General features: G+C 36.4%; 3 protein-coding genes across 4 annotated transcripts; 1 reads left to right on the top strand and 2 right to left on the bottom strand.

Moving 5' to 3' along the window:
• Positions 1–333: 333 nt before the first annotated feature.
• On the bottom strand, positions 334–2,767 carry ND-42 (NADH dehydrogenase (ubiquinone) 42 kDa subunit). The gene is made up of 5 exons (XM_053762010.1): positions 2,631–2,767; positions 1,819–2,555; positions 1,444–1,617; positions 749–964; positions 334–500 (listed from the first exon to the last, which is right to left on the bottom strand). The coding sequence occupies exons 2-5, from the start codon at positions 2,521–2,523 to the stop codon at positions 396–398; spliced, it is 1,200 nt and encodes a 399-aa protein (XP_053617985.1). The 5' UTR covers positions 2,524–2,555; positions 2,631–2,767; the 3' UTR covers positions 334–395.
• Positions 2,768–2,947: 180 nt separating this feature from the next.
• l(1)G0004 (lethal (1) G0004) lies at positions 2,948–5,576 on the top strand. Its single transcript, XM_053762013.1, has 3 exons — positions 2,948–3,305; positions 4,696–4,858; positions 5,203–5,576. The coding sequence occupies exons 1-3, from the start codon at positions 3,070–3,072 to the stop codon at positions 5,545–5,547; spliced, it is 744 nt and encodes a 247-aa protein (XP_053617988.1). The 5' UTR covers positions 2,948–3,069; the 3' UTR covers positions 5,548–5,576.
• A 415-nt stretch (positions 5,577–5,991) lies between these two features.
• Positions 5,992–12,041, bottom strand: LOC128679631 (uncharacterized protein). Of its 2 annotated transcripts, none has more exons than XM_053762012.1 (9): positions 11,905–12,041; positions 11,676–11,810; positions 11,035–11,181; positions 10,425–10,511; positions 9,706–9,897; positions 9,182–9,306; positions 8,866–8,967; positions 8,250–8,390; positions 5,992–6,634 (listed from the first exon to the last, which is right to left on the bottom strand). In XM_053762012.1, exons 1-9 carry the CDS (start codon positions 11,944–11,946, stop codon positions 6,472–6,474), a joined length of 1,134 nt encoding a protein of 377 aa, XP_053617987.1. In that variant the 5' UTR covers positions 11,947–12,041; the 3' UTR covers positions 5,992–6,471. The 2 variants fall into 2 exon arrangements, with proteins under 2 accessions (XP_053617987.1, XP_053617986.1); XM_053762011.2 differs by having other exon boundaries at positions 11,676–11,837; positions 11,905–12,028.
• Between the last annotated feature and the right edge of the window lie 4,534 nt (positions 12,042–16,575).

Raw genomic sequence — 16,575 nt, 5'->3', positions numbered from 1 at the left:
TCGATTTAAAAAAATCGGAATAAATAATTAATCTAATATTTACAAATATTTGTACCTATTTTATAGTATTCATTTATGAGTCGAAAGATTTACTTCTGTATTTAAAACAATATAACACATTATCGATATTATAAATATATTTTTAAATTCTACATTTTACGATAAAATAGGTTAAATAAACAGCTTAAAACGAGCTTTATTTGTTATAAAATATAGTATCGTTGAGTTAGTATCCCATAACACAAGTCTCGAACTTACTTTGGGGCTAGCTCAATCTGTGTGATTTGTCCTAATATATTTATATATATTACTGTTATGAAATAAAAAGCAAAGTAACTAAACAAATTATTACATAATTTTATTAAATAAATTCTTCTACAACCCAACGCGGACATTTAGATATGTTCCGTATATTTGGGCATCTTGGATTTCAACAAGGTGTTACCATCCTTCTGATTGTATCCCACTTCGTATTGGAAGTCTGGGTGTGCATAGATGACCTGTTAATAAAAAAAAAAATTAATATATACTCAATATGGCATCCTTGAGATTTGAAGAAAATTTGATCTTAGGAGAGCCCTAAATTAGTGAGCGAATCTGCACACTAGCGCCACCTGCCTGCCGACATCACATTTTCATCGAATGGAATAGAGTTATTTTTATTAGCAAACTAAAAACTAATCTATACTTCTTTATTACTAATGCATTGATATATTTAGAATTTTATTTATTGTCGAATTAATGTCACCTTGGTCCTTTCATAAGCGTCCTCAGCACTGGTGAGCAACTCCGGCGCATGGGTCCGGGGAATGCAGAACAGATTCATTAGGAAGTACTTCTGGTTGGTGTATATCATGCGATGATCGGCCCAGTCGATTTCGCGCGGAAGCCGCCAGTCCTTCATCTTGGGCTCCTCCCGTTCTGTGTACTTATCAAAGTCCAAACGTTCTATGTCTTCCACAACCTGTGAAGCAAAATTATCTTTTTATAATGTTTTTGTTCATAAACAATATATATTATTAACATGAAGCCTTTTACTTCACTATACAACTTTTATCTTGTCTTTTATTTAAATTTTAATTAAAGACAAAATCCATGGCAAGAAACAGAGTAGAATGGAAAATACTCAATCGATTATTGATGATGAAGTCTTTACACTCATATTAAAAAACAAAGTCCTCTGCCGCGTTTGTTTATGTGTTGCGATAAACTCAAAAACGAATGTATCAACTTTTACTTTAAAGTGGAACATGTTTTGAAGCTTTGGCAGATGATAGGCCACAACCACATTCCCAATGAAACTTGACTTAGACAGGAGGCCGGTCATAAAATCAGAGCCAAATCTCCAAAAAGGTTTCCTTTATGCTTACCCCGGGCTTTGGACTCCACAGCCGTTATTATAACTGGGAACACAAAACGAGAGAGAGATGAGACAGTACTTACAACTTCCACCTCGCCGCCGCCAGTCCAGTCGTACACAAGCAGCTCGGCATGAGTAGAGATGTCTCTCAGATATTTGTTCTTGTACTGGCGCTCCACCTCGGTGAGGTATGGCACTGACAGAGCCTTGCCCTTAGCCTCGTAATCATTGTTGCGAGCCTTGATCTTCTCTTGTACCTGTCATATGTGTTTAGAATTTTAATTTCAGCTGTCTAACTTATTCCAATGTGACAAGTCTACAAAATGAATCCAGTTATGTACATATCAATACCTGCCTGTAACTATATTACCAATCTTTTATCCAATCACATATTTACATTGTAACTTGCATGAGACTGATGCATATGCCACATGTGAATAATAATTTTAAAAAAATACCTTTGCCACAGGAAGGTCCAGATAGATGACAAGGTGGGGCCTCATCAACTCTTCAATTGTAGAATTTCTGAGCTCATAATAAATGCTCCTGGCCTGCTTACTCATGAATTTCTGTGATGTCATCGCCTCTACAAACACAAAGTCAGACCATGGAGACCTCTCGAGAACAACACCTTCACCGGTATTTAACAAATGAGCTAAGGCATCAATATACTGTCCGTATCTCGCAATATACATCATAATTTGAAAGTTTGCTGCCAAACGATGAGTAGGACAAAGATTAAAATCTTTATGGTCGAAAGTTCTAGTGTCTTCAGGTATATCCTTGTCGAATATCCTCAAATCTATACCATTTGGGCGAATGTAATGGTAATTCATGTTAGCTTCAGGATAATGCTTCATCCCAAGATCCTTGGCTAGCTCAGCTGCAAATTTTGTCTTTCCAGCGGCCACGGGGCCTTCGACCACAATGACTTTCGAGTTCTGGTCAAATCTATGGGTCGTTCTGTCGAATAAACTCCTTAACCATGTGTAATCTTTGTTTTCATAGTCAAAGGGCGCTGGCTTCGGCGGCGGCTTGGGCAAAGAGTCTCGCAGTGCCTTGCCGGCGATACCACGATGTTGTACAACAGAACAAGCCGCAATTTTACACCCTTGATTAGTGTTGATCACTTTGAACACGGCAGTTCTCATCACGGTCGACATTATGGTTGAGGTATCCTGCTCTGGTCAGATACCTATGGAAATGGGCATAACATTATTTAAATCTGAAGAAAATAGAAAAGTTAGAAAATATTTAGAAAATCACCCACCTCAAATCAATTCATAACAAAATAAAAATTCTCTGAGATGGAGAAAATGTGACATAACAATCGAACGAAAAAGATGCGTTCACAATATTGAAATGTCAGTTAGTCACCCAACCCTGCCCTTCCTGAGTGAGACAAGATAGGCAATGAATATTTTATAATTAATAATTATAATACCTAGATGAATAAAATCATTGTTTTATTTATTTATGGGTATTTTGTATAATATTGAAAAATAATGGCCTTAAATCCAAAAATCCTATGGCCTTTGCCTATGTTTTGGATGATTATTTTATCAATCATTGACAACTAAATATGTCAATGTCTCCTTTTCATCTATGCTCTTGTCGAAGAGCCATGTGTTTATTTTTGAAGTAGCAAATAATTTGATTTCTTGATTTATTTGGTGTAAGATAAGTGATTATATATCAATAATATTAAAATGCAGACCGATAATATAAGTGTTGATGATTTCCTCCCAGCTAAAAATACGATAAAGCTGAAAAATCTGAAACGAAGAGCGATTTCAGAATCAGGCGATACAATGGAGGTAGAGGAACATAATGGCATCCAAAGCAAGCCGAAAGTAAGGCGTTCAAAGCCAAAAAAGAAGAAAAAGGATTCTGAACCAAATGAGACCAGAGTTAACATGCGAAAAGTCCCAGTGCCTGCCCATAGGTATAACCTCAAAAGTTATTTATAACTTATACACAGTCATCTGAAAATGATTTAAAATTTAATACCTCTTTAGAGTTCGGTTTTTTGTTTTTAGAGCTTTGGGATGCTAGTACTAGGCATCAGGTCATCAGTCCATACTGGAACCATGTTACTAAATTCCTTGATACATAGAATGGGGCGCAGTTACCTTTGCAGAATCTCAGGACCTTCCTGAATGATATATCATTTAGATCATCTTCAGATAGGATATCTGAGTCCATGATGTCTCTTCTAGCTGCAGCATATGATGGGCATGTTCGGTTAGCTACAAAGGAGACATTGAACAGACAACATTATGGCAGGATATTAACCTATTAACCGCTTGGCATTTTATCAGCTGTCATGCCCCCAGCGCCCAGCTCAGTACAACAGAAAAAAATACCTACTACAAAGAGGGTTGTATGTAATTTATCTATTTAAATATCGATAAATAATATCGAAATTTGTTGCAGCGCGATGTTAATTAACAATCTGTGCTTAAACCCAGGGCAAAAATTTTTTTACTTTTGGTAGTAGAAAGAATTGAATGCAAAGCCATTGAATATTGTTAATGATTTATTAATTCTCAATATAAAAATTGTTGACATTTGACAACTTATTTGCTTATTTTCAAAAGAATTTAATAAAATTATGTAGAACTATTGTAAAGAAATATTTATTAGTAATTAATTTATTTGTTGTTCTCTGAATAAGTCAATATTAAGAGAACTGCTTTGATGTACATATTTTTTACATGTTACTCTTTGAAGAATGTCCCGACACTAGTGTCGGATTTTTCCGACGTGGGCGTTTGACACCTATGCAATTACAAGAGAATATTATCAGTTATTTCACCTAACTTCTTACTTAATTTTATGGATTTTTAATACGAGCCAAAAGTGTACGACATTACAAATGATTGCTTTATCTTAGTAATATATCTTCATATATTAACAAGTTTAAGACAATATAAAACATGAGAGTCGGAAAAGCCACTAAAAACAAACACAGCTATTTTGTCGGATATATACGACCTAGGCGAAATGGACACGATAACATTGGTCGGATTAATCCGACTCTGGCGGTGAAAGGGTTAATTGGCTCATCTTTAGTTTGTTTGGTTTGCATGTCAACGCATACCATTGACATGCAAACACTCATCTAAATTGCTAAACTTGATATTTAAATATTTCATAGCAACCTTTTAAATATTTAAAAGGTTGTTGATGAGTTTTACCTAATTTTGAAAATAATAAAGTGACGAAAAAATTCTAGGACTTAAACAGCAAGGGGTGTGGGTTGATGATAATGGAAAGTCCTGAATTCTTACATCTCATCATTATTTTTAAAATATAAAAATTTTTGTTTTTAGGTATACCCCTCTAAAAGAAAACTGGCTAAAGATATTCACACCAATAGTGGAACACCTCCTCCTTCAAGTGCGTTTTAACACAAAAACTCGTAATGTGGAGATCAAAGTGGGGCCGGAAACAAAGGATGTTGCCAACTTGCAGAAGGCAGCTGATTTTGTAAAGGTAAAAATGATTATAGCTTGAGAGCATGCATACATACTATTTTCTATCTACTAATCCAACTAATATTATACAAGCGAAAGATTGTGAGGATGTTTGTTACTCTTTCATACAAAATCTACTGGACCATTTGTTATGAAATTTGGTACATGTAGAATATAACCTGGAATAACACATAGGGTATATTTTATCACGAAGTTCTCATGGGAGCGAAGCCTCGGGGCACAGCTGCGATTAAAATGCGAAAGTTACAATGTGTGGGAGAATGTTAGTTACTCATATATTTCTATGTATGCATTTCTTGTAAACATATGACAATGTCTATAATTTTCTCTATATCTTCACAGGCTTTCGTTTATGGCTTTGATGTAGAAGACGCATTAGCGTTGCTCAGATTGGATGACTTATTCGTTGAATCCTTTGAAATCAAAGATGTGAAGACCCTCCAAGGAGACCATTTAGGCCGTGCCATAGGCAGATTAGCAGGAAAAGCGGGAAGAACAAAGTTTACGATAGAAAATGTTACGAAAACTAGGATAGTGCTTGCAGATTCAAAGATTCACATATTGGGCAGTTATCAGAACATTGCATTGGCAAGACGAGCTATATGTAACCTCATTATGGGTTCTCCGCCTTCAAAAGTTTATGGTAACCTAAGAAATGTTGCGTACCGGGTTTCCGAGAGATTTTAGTGGAAATAAAAGTTATATTTATATTGTAATTTCTTTTATTTCATAATGAATTTTATAATACATACAATACTTAACTTAATACATTTCAATAAGTTACTTTAGTAAATAAATATTTATTTTATACATATTGGAATGATTTTGCCCATTCTAACACAGTGGGTCACTACAATCATCAGCCAATCAAACATCTGGAGCACAGGCCATCCTTATAGAAGTATAAGAAGTATGTGCCATCCACCAACAACACACCACCCATTACGGATTGGCGCATTTTACAAAGGATTAAGGCCTTCCGAATCACGGAGGAGTTTGAGATAATACATTTCTGGTCACCCATCCAATGAGCGACAGTCACAATTTTGTAAAAAAATATTGTGTTCGAGAGGCCTAAGTGAACGACTATAGTTTAATAGATAAGTGATTGAAGGGGTAGATTTATGTGTACAAATTATTATGGTTTTACCGAGTGGAGACGGAACAACGGGCCGCTAGTATACACTAGTTGTTCGCCACGAACTTGACCTCGCTAACACAATAAATTTTGACGAGTGTTTACAAAAATCGTGAATATTTAAAAAACGACTTAACCGATTTTGATGCCCCACCAACTTAAAAATTCTATTGACAGATCCTACATACCTTTTAAATTCCATCAAAATCAAACCAATGGGTTGAAAGTTATCGCATTACAAACATACATACAAAAAAATGTATTTTTATCCCAAGTTGATTTGTAGAAGTAGTAATACTGAGGGATACACATGGTTATTTTTGAAATACCAACAATTTCGCAATACTAGAAAGCTGACATCATAACAACCACTTTGTTCTACGAGCTTTGATATATCTCAATTTTTTTCAGCCTATTCCGATGTGTGTTAAAAATGATATTTTTGTAAAAAAAAAACTTATTTACTTTGAATCCTACAACAATATTTTGTACTTGAAATGGCGGGGCACCCGCGACAGCACGAGGCGGGCGTCGTAGCTGAGCGACGCGAACGTCCAGGGCTCCGCGGCGCTCCACTCCGCGCAGTATACGGAGTCCTCGTGCTGTTCATATGATTGCAACACTCCGTCTTCCAGCCTGACGGGACAATTGTATGTCAATGAACGATGAGAAACTCCTTTTTTTAAGTCGGTTAAATAGAGAAATTGGCTAATATAATAATAAGGAATATTCAAATCACACTCACATTAGTGTAATTGCGATGCGAAGAAAAAGTATTCTTGTGTGTGTATTCTCGATGTGCGATCTCATCCCAACTATATATATAATAATATTATAAATGCGAAAGTTTGTTTGTTACCTCTTCACGAATTATCTACTGCACCATTTGATATGAAATAGGGAATAATACATAGGGTACTTTTTATTCCAAAATCACCACGGGTGCGAAGCCCCGGGGCGCAGCTAGTTATGAATAAATTCACACTAGAATGTAGAAGAGAATGAGGAAACGAGCTCTGTTCTACGCTAAAACGAGTAGAACTAAACTTTCAAAAATTGGTGTCAAAACGAACGAAATACAAAATGTATAAAAATACATAAATTAATTACTTAGGTACTACTTACACACTAAACACGTGTGTAACGTTGTGACAATGTACGTAAGCCCAAGAAAAACCATAGCGCGTTTAAGTTTAGTTCAGCGCCATCTAGTGACCTATTGTGAAAAAAAGCAATTTCCCAGTGATTTTTCCGGAATGTAAGTAATTCATGTCCTTCTCCTTACTTGAGAATAGTCTCAACGAAACAAAATTACGAAGTTACGATTAGGAAGTTAGGACTTAGCTTTTGCCCGCACCTTCGTCCGCGGCAGCCCATAATAACAAGTATTTCACAAAAATTACATTTTTGCCACAAGCTTTTATTGTCGTAAGAGAGATCTTGTGGCATTTAACGCCTGACAAAAAACCCATGTGCGTGCCGTAAACCGTTGAGGAGTTTACTTGCAAATGAGATTTCTCCTACTTCCATTATTAATGTCATTAGTTCCATTACCGCATATTGTCATGGAAACTGAAGCGACGTGGGAAATTTAAACCATGTAGGAGAACGACGTAGGAGAAATCGTAACTTGCAAGATTTGATTACAGACAGACAAGCAAACATCGAGTATAGAGATTCGACGTACGGCAACGCACGTCAGTTTAAAAACCTGTGGAAAACAACGAAGCCACAATATACTGCCTCGTCGCGACGGAACGTGACTGAGGAACGGGGCTCTAATCTAAAACTAATCTACGAAAGTTAAAACGTCACTGACCTTAAGAATTATCAAGGTATAGCTGTTTTCCGCGGCTTCGCCTGCGTAATTTTTCCACGGGAAATATTATATATCCGGTATGAGAGCCTATGTCCTTCTCCACACTTCAAACTACTTGTATGCTAATTTCAAGAAGATTGGTTGAGTAGACAGAGTGTGAAGTGGTAACAAGCTTACTTTCGCATTTATAATATCAGCTTTTGTCCGCGACTTCGCCTGCGTTCATTTTACGGGATGTTAGGTACCCTATGTCCATCTCCAGGCTTCAAACTACATGTATGCTAAATTTCAAGAAGATTGGTTTAGTAGATAGAGCGTGAAGAGGTAACAAACTTACTTTCGCATTTTTAATGTTAGTTAAGATAGGATTAAGTTCGGATTAATGTGAAATGGAAGACGTGGGTCTATAGGGTTCTCTGTCTAGACACTGACCTCGTGTCGCTGTCGCTGCGGTCGCTGCGGTCGCTGCGGTCGCGACAAATGCTGTCGGCGGCGGTGAGCAGCGCTCGGCCGTCCGAGCTGCCTGTCAGCAGCAGCTGTTCGTGATATGTGTTGTAACGGACCGACCACACCCTATTAACACGATATGCAAATTTATTTATTTAACTTAGGATGGTATACATCACTTATTGACAACTAGCCTATATCACTTCTGAAGGTTTCGCCTATCTCTGTGCCAAATTTCATCAAAATCGGCCCGGTATTTTTTGAGTTTGTTCATTACAAAGAAAAATGCGAATCTTTTCTTTTTTAAAATAAGTTTATTCACAAACGACGTACGGTTTTTTGTTGTCAGAGAGATCTTATTGCATTCGATGCGTGATAAAAAAAATCATGTTAATGCAGTGATTGTTGAGGAGTTCCCTCGTAGAGGGCCGGTCATGTTTATCATAATAATGGATTGTCATTCATACTCAAAGTGTGTACAAAATTTCAGCCCAATCGGTTGAAGGTATCCGCTTCAGAATTGCGCTGCAAGATTCCACCCGAACATACACACATACATACAGAGCAAGTTAAAAGTTTGTGCAAAAAAAAAAAAACACACCAATGTGAATGATCAGTCCTGGAGAAGATTGGCTCCCGGCCGTTCCTGTAGTCCCAGATGTTGAGTGCTGCGTCGTCGCCCGCGCTCGCCACGTGGAATTGTCTGCAAGTTGATGCAAATAAAATTAATATTCAACCAAAAATATTTAACGCTATGTCGAAGCTTTTATTCAGAAATTGTGACCCTCTCAAGTACAGTTTTTCAAAAAAAATAACTAAAAGCCTGCATCAAAATTCGTTGATTTAAACATCTAAGCATATATACAGACAGACCTCAGGAAGCGAAACTCTTGGTAAAAAGTAAAAAAAAAACAAACCTGTTCGGGTTGAAGTCTAGATCCCTCACGAGTTGTCTATGCGCGTTGTCTATGCTCCACGCCGGCTTCGAGCAATCCGTCCGTGTGTCGTAGCATTTAATGTGTGTATCCTGAAGTACTGCAAACTGTAAAAAAAAATGTTTTCTTAAAATTTGCGTGTTTTTCTTACAGATTTGCTTGTAATTTGGAGCGTGTATTCACCACTGACCTGATCGGACCAGTCACCGCGGTGTTGTAATCCTTATCCTTACATATTATAAAAGTCCTGTGCCGCGTCTGTCTGTCTGCCTTTTCGCGAATAAACTCAAAAACTACTGCACAGATTTTCATGTGGTTTTCACCAATACATATGGTGATTCCTGAGGAAGGTTTAGGTGTTTAATTTATTATGTTTTACCCGCGCGTGGTCGAGACGGGCGGCTATAGTTTGTTATAATAGATCTTGTGTCGGAACGTCAGTGACCGTGGCGTAAAAAAAATTACATGTATATTTTGAAATCGGAACGTGTGTATTCTCCACCGACCTGGTGGTCCGCGCGGTGCTGCGGCCACCTGCCGCCGGCGAGCTTCAGCCGCGAGCGCGGGTCGGGCGCACAGCGGCTCAGCGCGGCGCCCGACTCCGCGCAGTGCTCCACCGCCGCGCCGCTGTACACGACGCCGATGCGATTCGGAGAGCTAGGGTGCCATTCCGCGGAGAGGATCTCTTCGTCCGGTTTCTAAATTACAAAATAAAAAATTCGCAAAAGTACGTTATTTTTTATACTACTAAGCTGAATGCGTTGAGCCAAGAACGGTACGAATCAAAAAGTCACGTTGAAATGTAGACTAATAGACTAACTGTAGTCTGTTGTCAGACAAAACAATGTCACGTTGTATATCAAACCAGTTGGCAACGGCAACTGGTTTAGTAACTAGTTGCTCGTTGAAAAAAAACAGTTGAGTTTCGTTGGCTCGATAAACGTCAATGATCCACCATTACTAAATGTGAGGGAGATGCACTGTCAGTTTGACGTTGATTTGAAACGGCGCGCCGCTGACGTTTATAGACAAAACGGCGCACTTTTTCGTTTTTCTGCGCACGTCAAAGTTTATAGTGCAAGGGTGCAAGCAAACAGGCGAAATTTACGCGCTTTTTTCAACGCTCTTGCGTCCGAGAACATATTCGAAAATGACAACAATTTAATACACATAATATTATTAAAATCCTTAAGTTGTTACCTCACAATTGACAAGTAAATTTTACCTCAGGTTTAATAGTTTTGAGAACTTCCAGATCCTCAGCATTTCTCCCTTGAATAGCGCTTAAGTCGTCCAGATCTTTGGGTATGACCTGTAGAAAGGCAAAAATTAATTATGCTGACTCCTTTAAGAAGAATTGGTGGTGGTGTAATGGTTAAGACGCCCGTCTGTGAATCGAAAGGTCCCAGGTTCGAATCCTACTCGTGTCACAGAGTTTGTATACCAACCTGACTCATGTATAGTTGTTTTCATCAACCACCACTTACTTCCAGTGAAGGAAAACATCGTGGAGGAAACCTGCACACTGGTTGATTATTAACTTGTGTGTGAAATGGAGAAGGCAACGGCAAACGACTCCATTTTGTAATGTCAAGAAAGTTGTTGTGTGTGTTTAATTCCACGTAATGACCACGACCCTCAGCCATGAGGAATACCTGACTATGATGATAATTTAAAACAGCTTTTGGATCTTACCCCCTGTATTATGTTAACCCCTACCATACTAGCTTACTAACACAGTGGGTCAGGTTTATATGCAGATACCTAAGGCAACATGGCGGACATCAAATAATATACTTGGGTGAAATGGTGTGGAAATTTTGCAAGTGAAGTACCTCAACAGTAGGTAGCTTATAAATGGTGACCCCCATTGTGCACTGGGAAGTGTTGGGGTCGTATGCGTTGTGTACAGTGAGCAGTGTCGCTGCATCGTGGGGGGAACAGCGCAGGTGCCAGATCTCACCGATGTCGTGTTTGAACACCTGTTTGAACAAAAGTACTTTATAAACTAGGACTAGGATATATAATGTAAAATTTCTCATGAACCAGCTATTAGGCTAGAATGTAGAAGAGAAAAAAATATCATTTTACTTCAAGCTAAAGGCATTTCCCAGGCACCTTATTTCACTAACAATATTATTATTATGATATCAATGGAATGACAAATTAGTCTGCAGGTGACAATACTTCATGCTACATCATTACAGTTGAATGATATTGCAGAACATTAGATTTTAATTCATGCATTTTTTATATATATGATTACTTTTAGTATGTATTCTTACAATGTTATTATTTTTCGACTATAATAGTATTGTAATAGAGAGAAACCCACAGATTTTGAGTAATATATAAATCTGTGGAGAAACCTCTTAATAGTCTTATTATAAAATAAGATTTTAAAGCATTTGTAAACGTGTGAATGCTGTTGGTATCTCTAATAAAATAAAACAAAAGTATGAATACATAATAGTACCTTTGTATGTAAAGCGCCAGTGTCCTCTTCTAACTCCACCACATGAACCTGATTCGTGTGCGGCTTGAGACTTTGTGTGCCGATTAGGAACCTTATAGCTTCACTCTCCCCGTACTGAGGTGAGAGCGCCCGTGTCTGAAAGAAATAATAGAGAAACATCATCTAAATACTTTATAGAAACTAAATCTATCAAGCCTCTGCTTAGTAAAGGAAATTAAAATTTACGTACTTGATGTTCAAGACCATATATAATAGAATTTCCTTCCTCCATTGTTAATAACTTAAAAACACACGTATTTATTTTTGTTTCAATTTTGCCATCTCAAACTTTACGTGATACGATTATTTATCCGTTGTGGCGTGGCACTGGCAATTATTATGACATCATTGACAGTGACAGATAACAGCATTTTTTTCACAACAGATTTTTTTAAACAAGCAAAAGAAGAATTTTATGAAACTGTATAAAGAACATCCAACGTTTCACATTTCCAACAAAATGGACTGGCTGGGTTTGTGGTGGGAACATCCAAGCAATAACCATAGTACATAAGTACATACCTATATTTTCAATGCTTCACGATTCGTGTGATATATTATATGCAATTGCACATCCTAAGGTTATAATTATGTCTGGTTAAAACCCGTTATGTCTGGAAAATACGTATATAATTTATACAAACACCTCCTTTGACAGTCCTTCTAAATCTATGGGCTAGGCCCTAGCCTATAGATTTAGAAGGACGTTAGATACCCTAGCCATTAGGGTATCTAGCGTTAGCGAAATCTAATAAAAACAGAAATGTACTTTCTCTTTTTTCACTGCGAGTCGACATCCTGTCTGAGTTCGGTGCATGGATTTAATAAGTACTTTATACAATAATTCCATGGTTCGGTGATAGTGTGTAGCTAGCTTATGGTACAATGCCTACAAGTATCTTAAATTCTCATCTTGACAGTTACCAACTAATAACAATAAATATCTAATTACGTACCTAAATAATTTACGGAGTTGCTAAAGGTAAAATAACCAAACCATGCCATTATTTCTGTTGTCATTAAAATAATCATAAAACCTTGGGAAAATCCACTCTAAAACATTGAAAACCAATCGATATCGGTAAACAATGCAATTATCCCATTTGTAAAAGAGAATATTAGCTACGAAGTTGCGAAAAGAAATATTTTCTTGTCTATTTTCTTATCTGGAAGTTGCGAGAAGAAAGTAGGTAGGCAGGTACCGTATTTTCTTTTCGCGACTTCCAAAAATGTTCTATCAATTCCCGTGGGATTTTGGGGAAATTGCTTGTACTTTCCAGGGAAGAATCTTCAAAATTCATTCATCGTCCATCAGGTCCATCGAACCAGCGATACAGGTAAGGTTTGGTTTACTTTTTACGTTAACTCCAGGCTTCGCGGTGTGAAACACGCTGAGAAAACTATGAAGCCCATTAACTCCAAGTTTACTTATATATATTCTTTAACTTTATTACGAAAACATACCAGCGGGCTTTTTATCCAAATAACTAGGCAAAAATTCATAACATTTTTGCTTATACCTATAAACTAGTCGTTATAAGTAGGTACCTAGTACTTTTAAAATTTTGTTTAACACGTCCAATGCAGAAATGGAGAAAAGCCGGCGCACTATATTCATTTAGCGTTTTCTTATAAATACATCAATTTACAATTTTCAAAATTCCTAACCCATTTCGTGACTGCCCCTGCCCCCACGTGACAGACACAGATTATACAAAACTACAGTTCCCATGTATGAATGTAGGATATTCCCACGCCCATCCAAGTTTTGTTCCGGCCGTGGCCGAAGCTATCGCCGTTTCCTCGTGAATCATGCGCAGATAAAACTTAGTTGTAAGTTTGTAAGTATTTAATTTGTTAGCTGCAATGCAACTCCGCTCCCGTGTTTTCCATACTAGGTAATATAAGAGAAAGATATTTTGTATCAGCTTTTGCTTACAACTTCGTATGTGAGTAAAAATCCGTTTCCCGTAGGAATTTCAGGAAATCCCTTCTTAGTGCTCCCCTACATTGTCCTAGGAACCTACCCACCAAATTTCAGCTTTCTACGTCCGCTGTAGTTTCGGATGTGCGTTGTCTGTCAGTTAGTCAGTCACTCAGTAATGCAAGAGTTTTATATGTATAGATTTTTGTTTTTTTGTTTGTAATAAATTAACTCAAAATCTACTGGGCCGATTTTGATGAAATTGAAAGTGACTACATTTTTTTAAATGGTTTGACCCGAGCGAAGTCGGGACGAACCTGTAGTAACATATAAAATTATGAAACGATTCCATTCTAATTTCCAGCAGTGCTTGCATTGTTGTGTTCCGGTTTGAAGGGTGAGAGAAGGTGAGGCAGCGAGTTCAGGGTACTGTTGTAAAACATCCTAGGCCACAAAGTAGGCAACACGGACGTGAAATCCCTAGTGTCACCTGATAGGCTGTGACACCTTTTTTTTTTACAATATAAAATACACATTTTGACAAATGACACAAGAGTTGAGAGATTATCTATGGAATTAGTAGGTAGGTACTCCGTTGTACGAAGTACTTACTAAATCCATGAGATCTCACAATTTCTTTCGCCAGAAGGGTTTTTTTTTTAATGACCCACCTCGAGTTATGTCGTCATTTCGGCTTACATATTGTATTCGATCTATATTCGTTACTCTTTTGTATGTTTGGATTTTATGTGTTTGCCGAATAAATGATTTCTTTCTTTCTTTCTTTGCTAGGGCGTATGGCATTAAATGATTTTGTTATAAACGAAGTTCCAGATTTTTCTATATGTATAAATTACAGATGTAACTGTAACTTTACAAATATATCTGTAATATAAATAAAATAAAAAATAAAAATAGCCTTTATTCTATCACAAATTTGTATACAAGAAATATATTTTAAATCATAATTGTACATTCGATAATTTTATTAGTATAATGCAATGTATTTAGTTTTATTTATGTATATAAGTATAGTTAATTTGAATTCTATAAGATATAAATTATTTATTTATTTCATGCATTAAATTATATTAATCTATGACAGTCGCCTCTTTGGCGTAGGCCTACCCAGCTTCCTCCAGTTTGCTCTGTCCCTGGCTTGCCTCCTCCACCCTGCTCCACATCTCTCCTTGAATATATCTTCCCATCTTTTCCTTGGTCTACCTCTTCTTCTTTCTCTTTCTCTGGGTACCCATTCACTAATTTTCTTAGCCCATCTGTCGTTTGCCATTCTACATGAGTGGCCTGCCCATTTCCACTTCAGACTTATTCCATATATACCTTATTGTTTCCAGTAAGTCAAATATTTTTGACTTTTTTCTTATAGTTTTGTTTCTAATTTTATCTGATAATCTTATGCCCTACATACCCCTCTCCATTTTTCTTTGGTGTACAGCAATAGATACCTAATTTGTGGATATTTTTTCTGTGTCTATTTTTATCAAATATTTCTTGTAAGTTAGGCTGTAAAAAAAAAAAACTAAAAAACTAAAATGGAGTTAGCAACAACCTGGCTGGGCATTACATTCCAAAAGCGTAGGTATTTGAATAATTATTGAAGGCTCTAAGGGTTCTGTAGAATACTTTTTTGAAATAAGTATAAGTAAGAATATGTTTTTTAAACGTTAAGTTTATGTTGGATGCATAAGATAAACATGTACTTATATTTTTTATTAGAAAATTATTCAAGATGCAAAATATTTATGTAACTAACATGTTATTAGTTATGTGGCTTATCCAAATGTTTACTTATGTAATAAACATGTGTACTTAATACTTAAACTAAGCTAAATAAAGTTGGTGGTATATATATATATATGTATATGAAGATTTTTTTGTGTCCTTTTGTAGATATATATATATATATATATATATATATATATATATATATCTATATCTACATTACTTTGTATCAAAGAACACAAAAAAACTTCATACGATTATAGAAGATATTTTAATGTTCCATGATGGATAACTTAATTTGAGATCGTAAGGCTCGTTGCGACATAGCAGATAATTATTGTTCTCATTGTACCTACCTACGACATCCGTCCTTTTTTATCACGCAAATTGTCTTCTGTTCTCCGTTGGATTCATCCTATTTTATCAACATGGACGTATAAAAAATATCGGACGTAAGTGTAATCTGTAAAATCTTTTTCTATACGTTCATGTTTATCGACAAGAAAAGTTATTTTCATTACTTCTTCTACTTAGTCCTGGTTATTTAAATACTAGAGAAACGCATTATTTATGTTAGATCCAGTTTAAAGTCTTTTTTAAAAGCGGACCCCCAAAAACAAGAGAATAAAAGTTTGAATTGCGAATTCTAAATTTAAACACTAACAATCCAAAGAGAACAAAGCTTGTACTCGTAAAAAGCGAATTTAAAGCGTAGCGGAACCTTTGACTTCGCTGAAGGAACGCAGGGCTGTGCCAACTGGCTGGAAATAAGTTTATTTATTCCGCTAATAGAAAAAGAAATACATATGTAAGTATTGTTTTTATTTTGTTATTAATGGGAATTTGAAATGAACCATTTAATTTTTTAATTACCTAGGTACATTTTTCTGGGTCATATTCAAATACAAACTTTTTGTGTAAAGTTTACCATCTAAGTAAGGTACTTTAGGGATACTAATGAGTTTTAATAAAATGAGTATGACTTCAAAATTAAATAGAATCTATTTACATGTGAAAAAACAATGAGACTACGTGTACAGATAGTGTTATCCAGGAGAGTGGGCACTCGACGACTAGAAGTACGTATGAAATGATATTTTATGAGAGCATCTTTAGTCATTTTGGAAACCATGTAAGTCAAATATAATTTAATAAATGACAACCCTATATTGACGGCATCCCAGTCACTATGCG

This window comes from Plodia interpunctella, chromosome 22, assembly GCF_027563975.2.
Source record: "Plodia interpunctella isolate USDA-ARS_2022_Savannah chromosome 22, ilPloInte3.2, whole genome shotgun sequence".
Classification (NCBI taxonomy): Eukaryota; Metazoa; Arthropoda; class Insecta; order Lepidoptera; family Pyralidae; genus Plodia; species Plodia interpunctella.
The sequence above is the reverse complement of the archived record's forward strand: the minus strand, read 5'-3'. Positions and strand labels throughout refer to the sequence as shown.

Coding starts and splice junctions, on each gene's coding strand:
- ND-42 (XM_053762010.1), bottom strand. CDS start 2,523: ATGTCGACCGTGATGAGAACTGCCGTGTTCAAAGTGATCAACACTAAT. Junction 965..1,443: donor GCGGCGGCGAGGTGGAAGTT/GTAAGTACTGTC, acceptor TTTGCTTCACAG/GTTGTGGAAGACATAGAACG. Junction 501..748: donor ACGCTTATGAAAGGACCAAG/GTGACATTAATT, acceptor TTTTATTAACAG/GTCATCTATGCACACCCAGA.
- LOC128679631 (XM_053762011.2), bottom strand. CDS start 11,946: ATGGAGGAAGGAAATTCTATTATATATGGTCTTGAACATCAA. Junction 8,968..9,181: donor CTAGACTTCAACCCGAACAG/GTTTGTTTTTTT, acceptor ATCAACTTGCAG/ACAATTCCACGTGGCGAGCG. Junction 8,391..8,865: donor AGGACTGATCATTCACATTG/GTGTGTTTTTTT, acceptor TCGTGTTAATAG/GGTGTGGTCGGTCCGTTACA.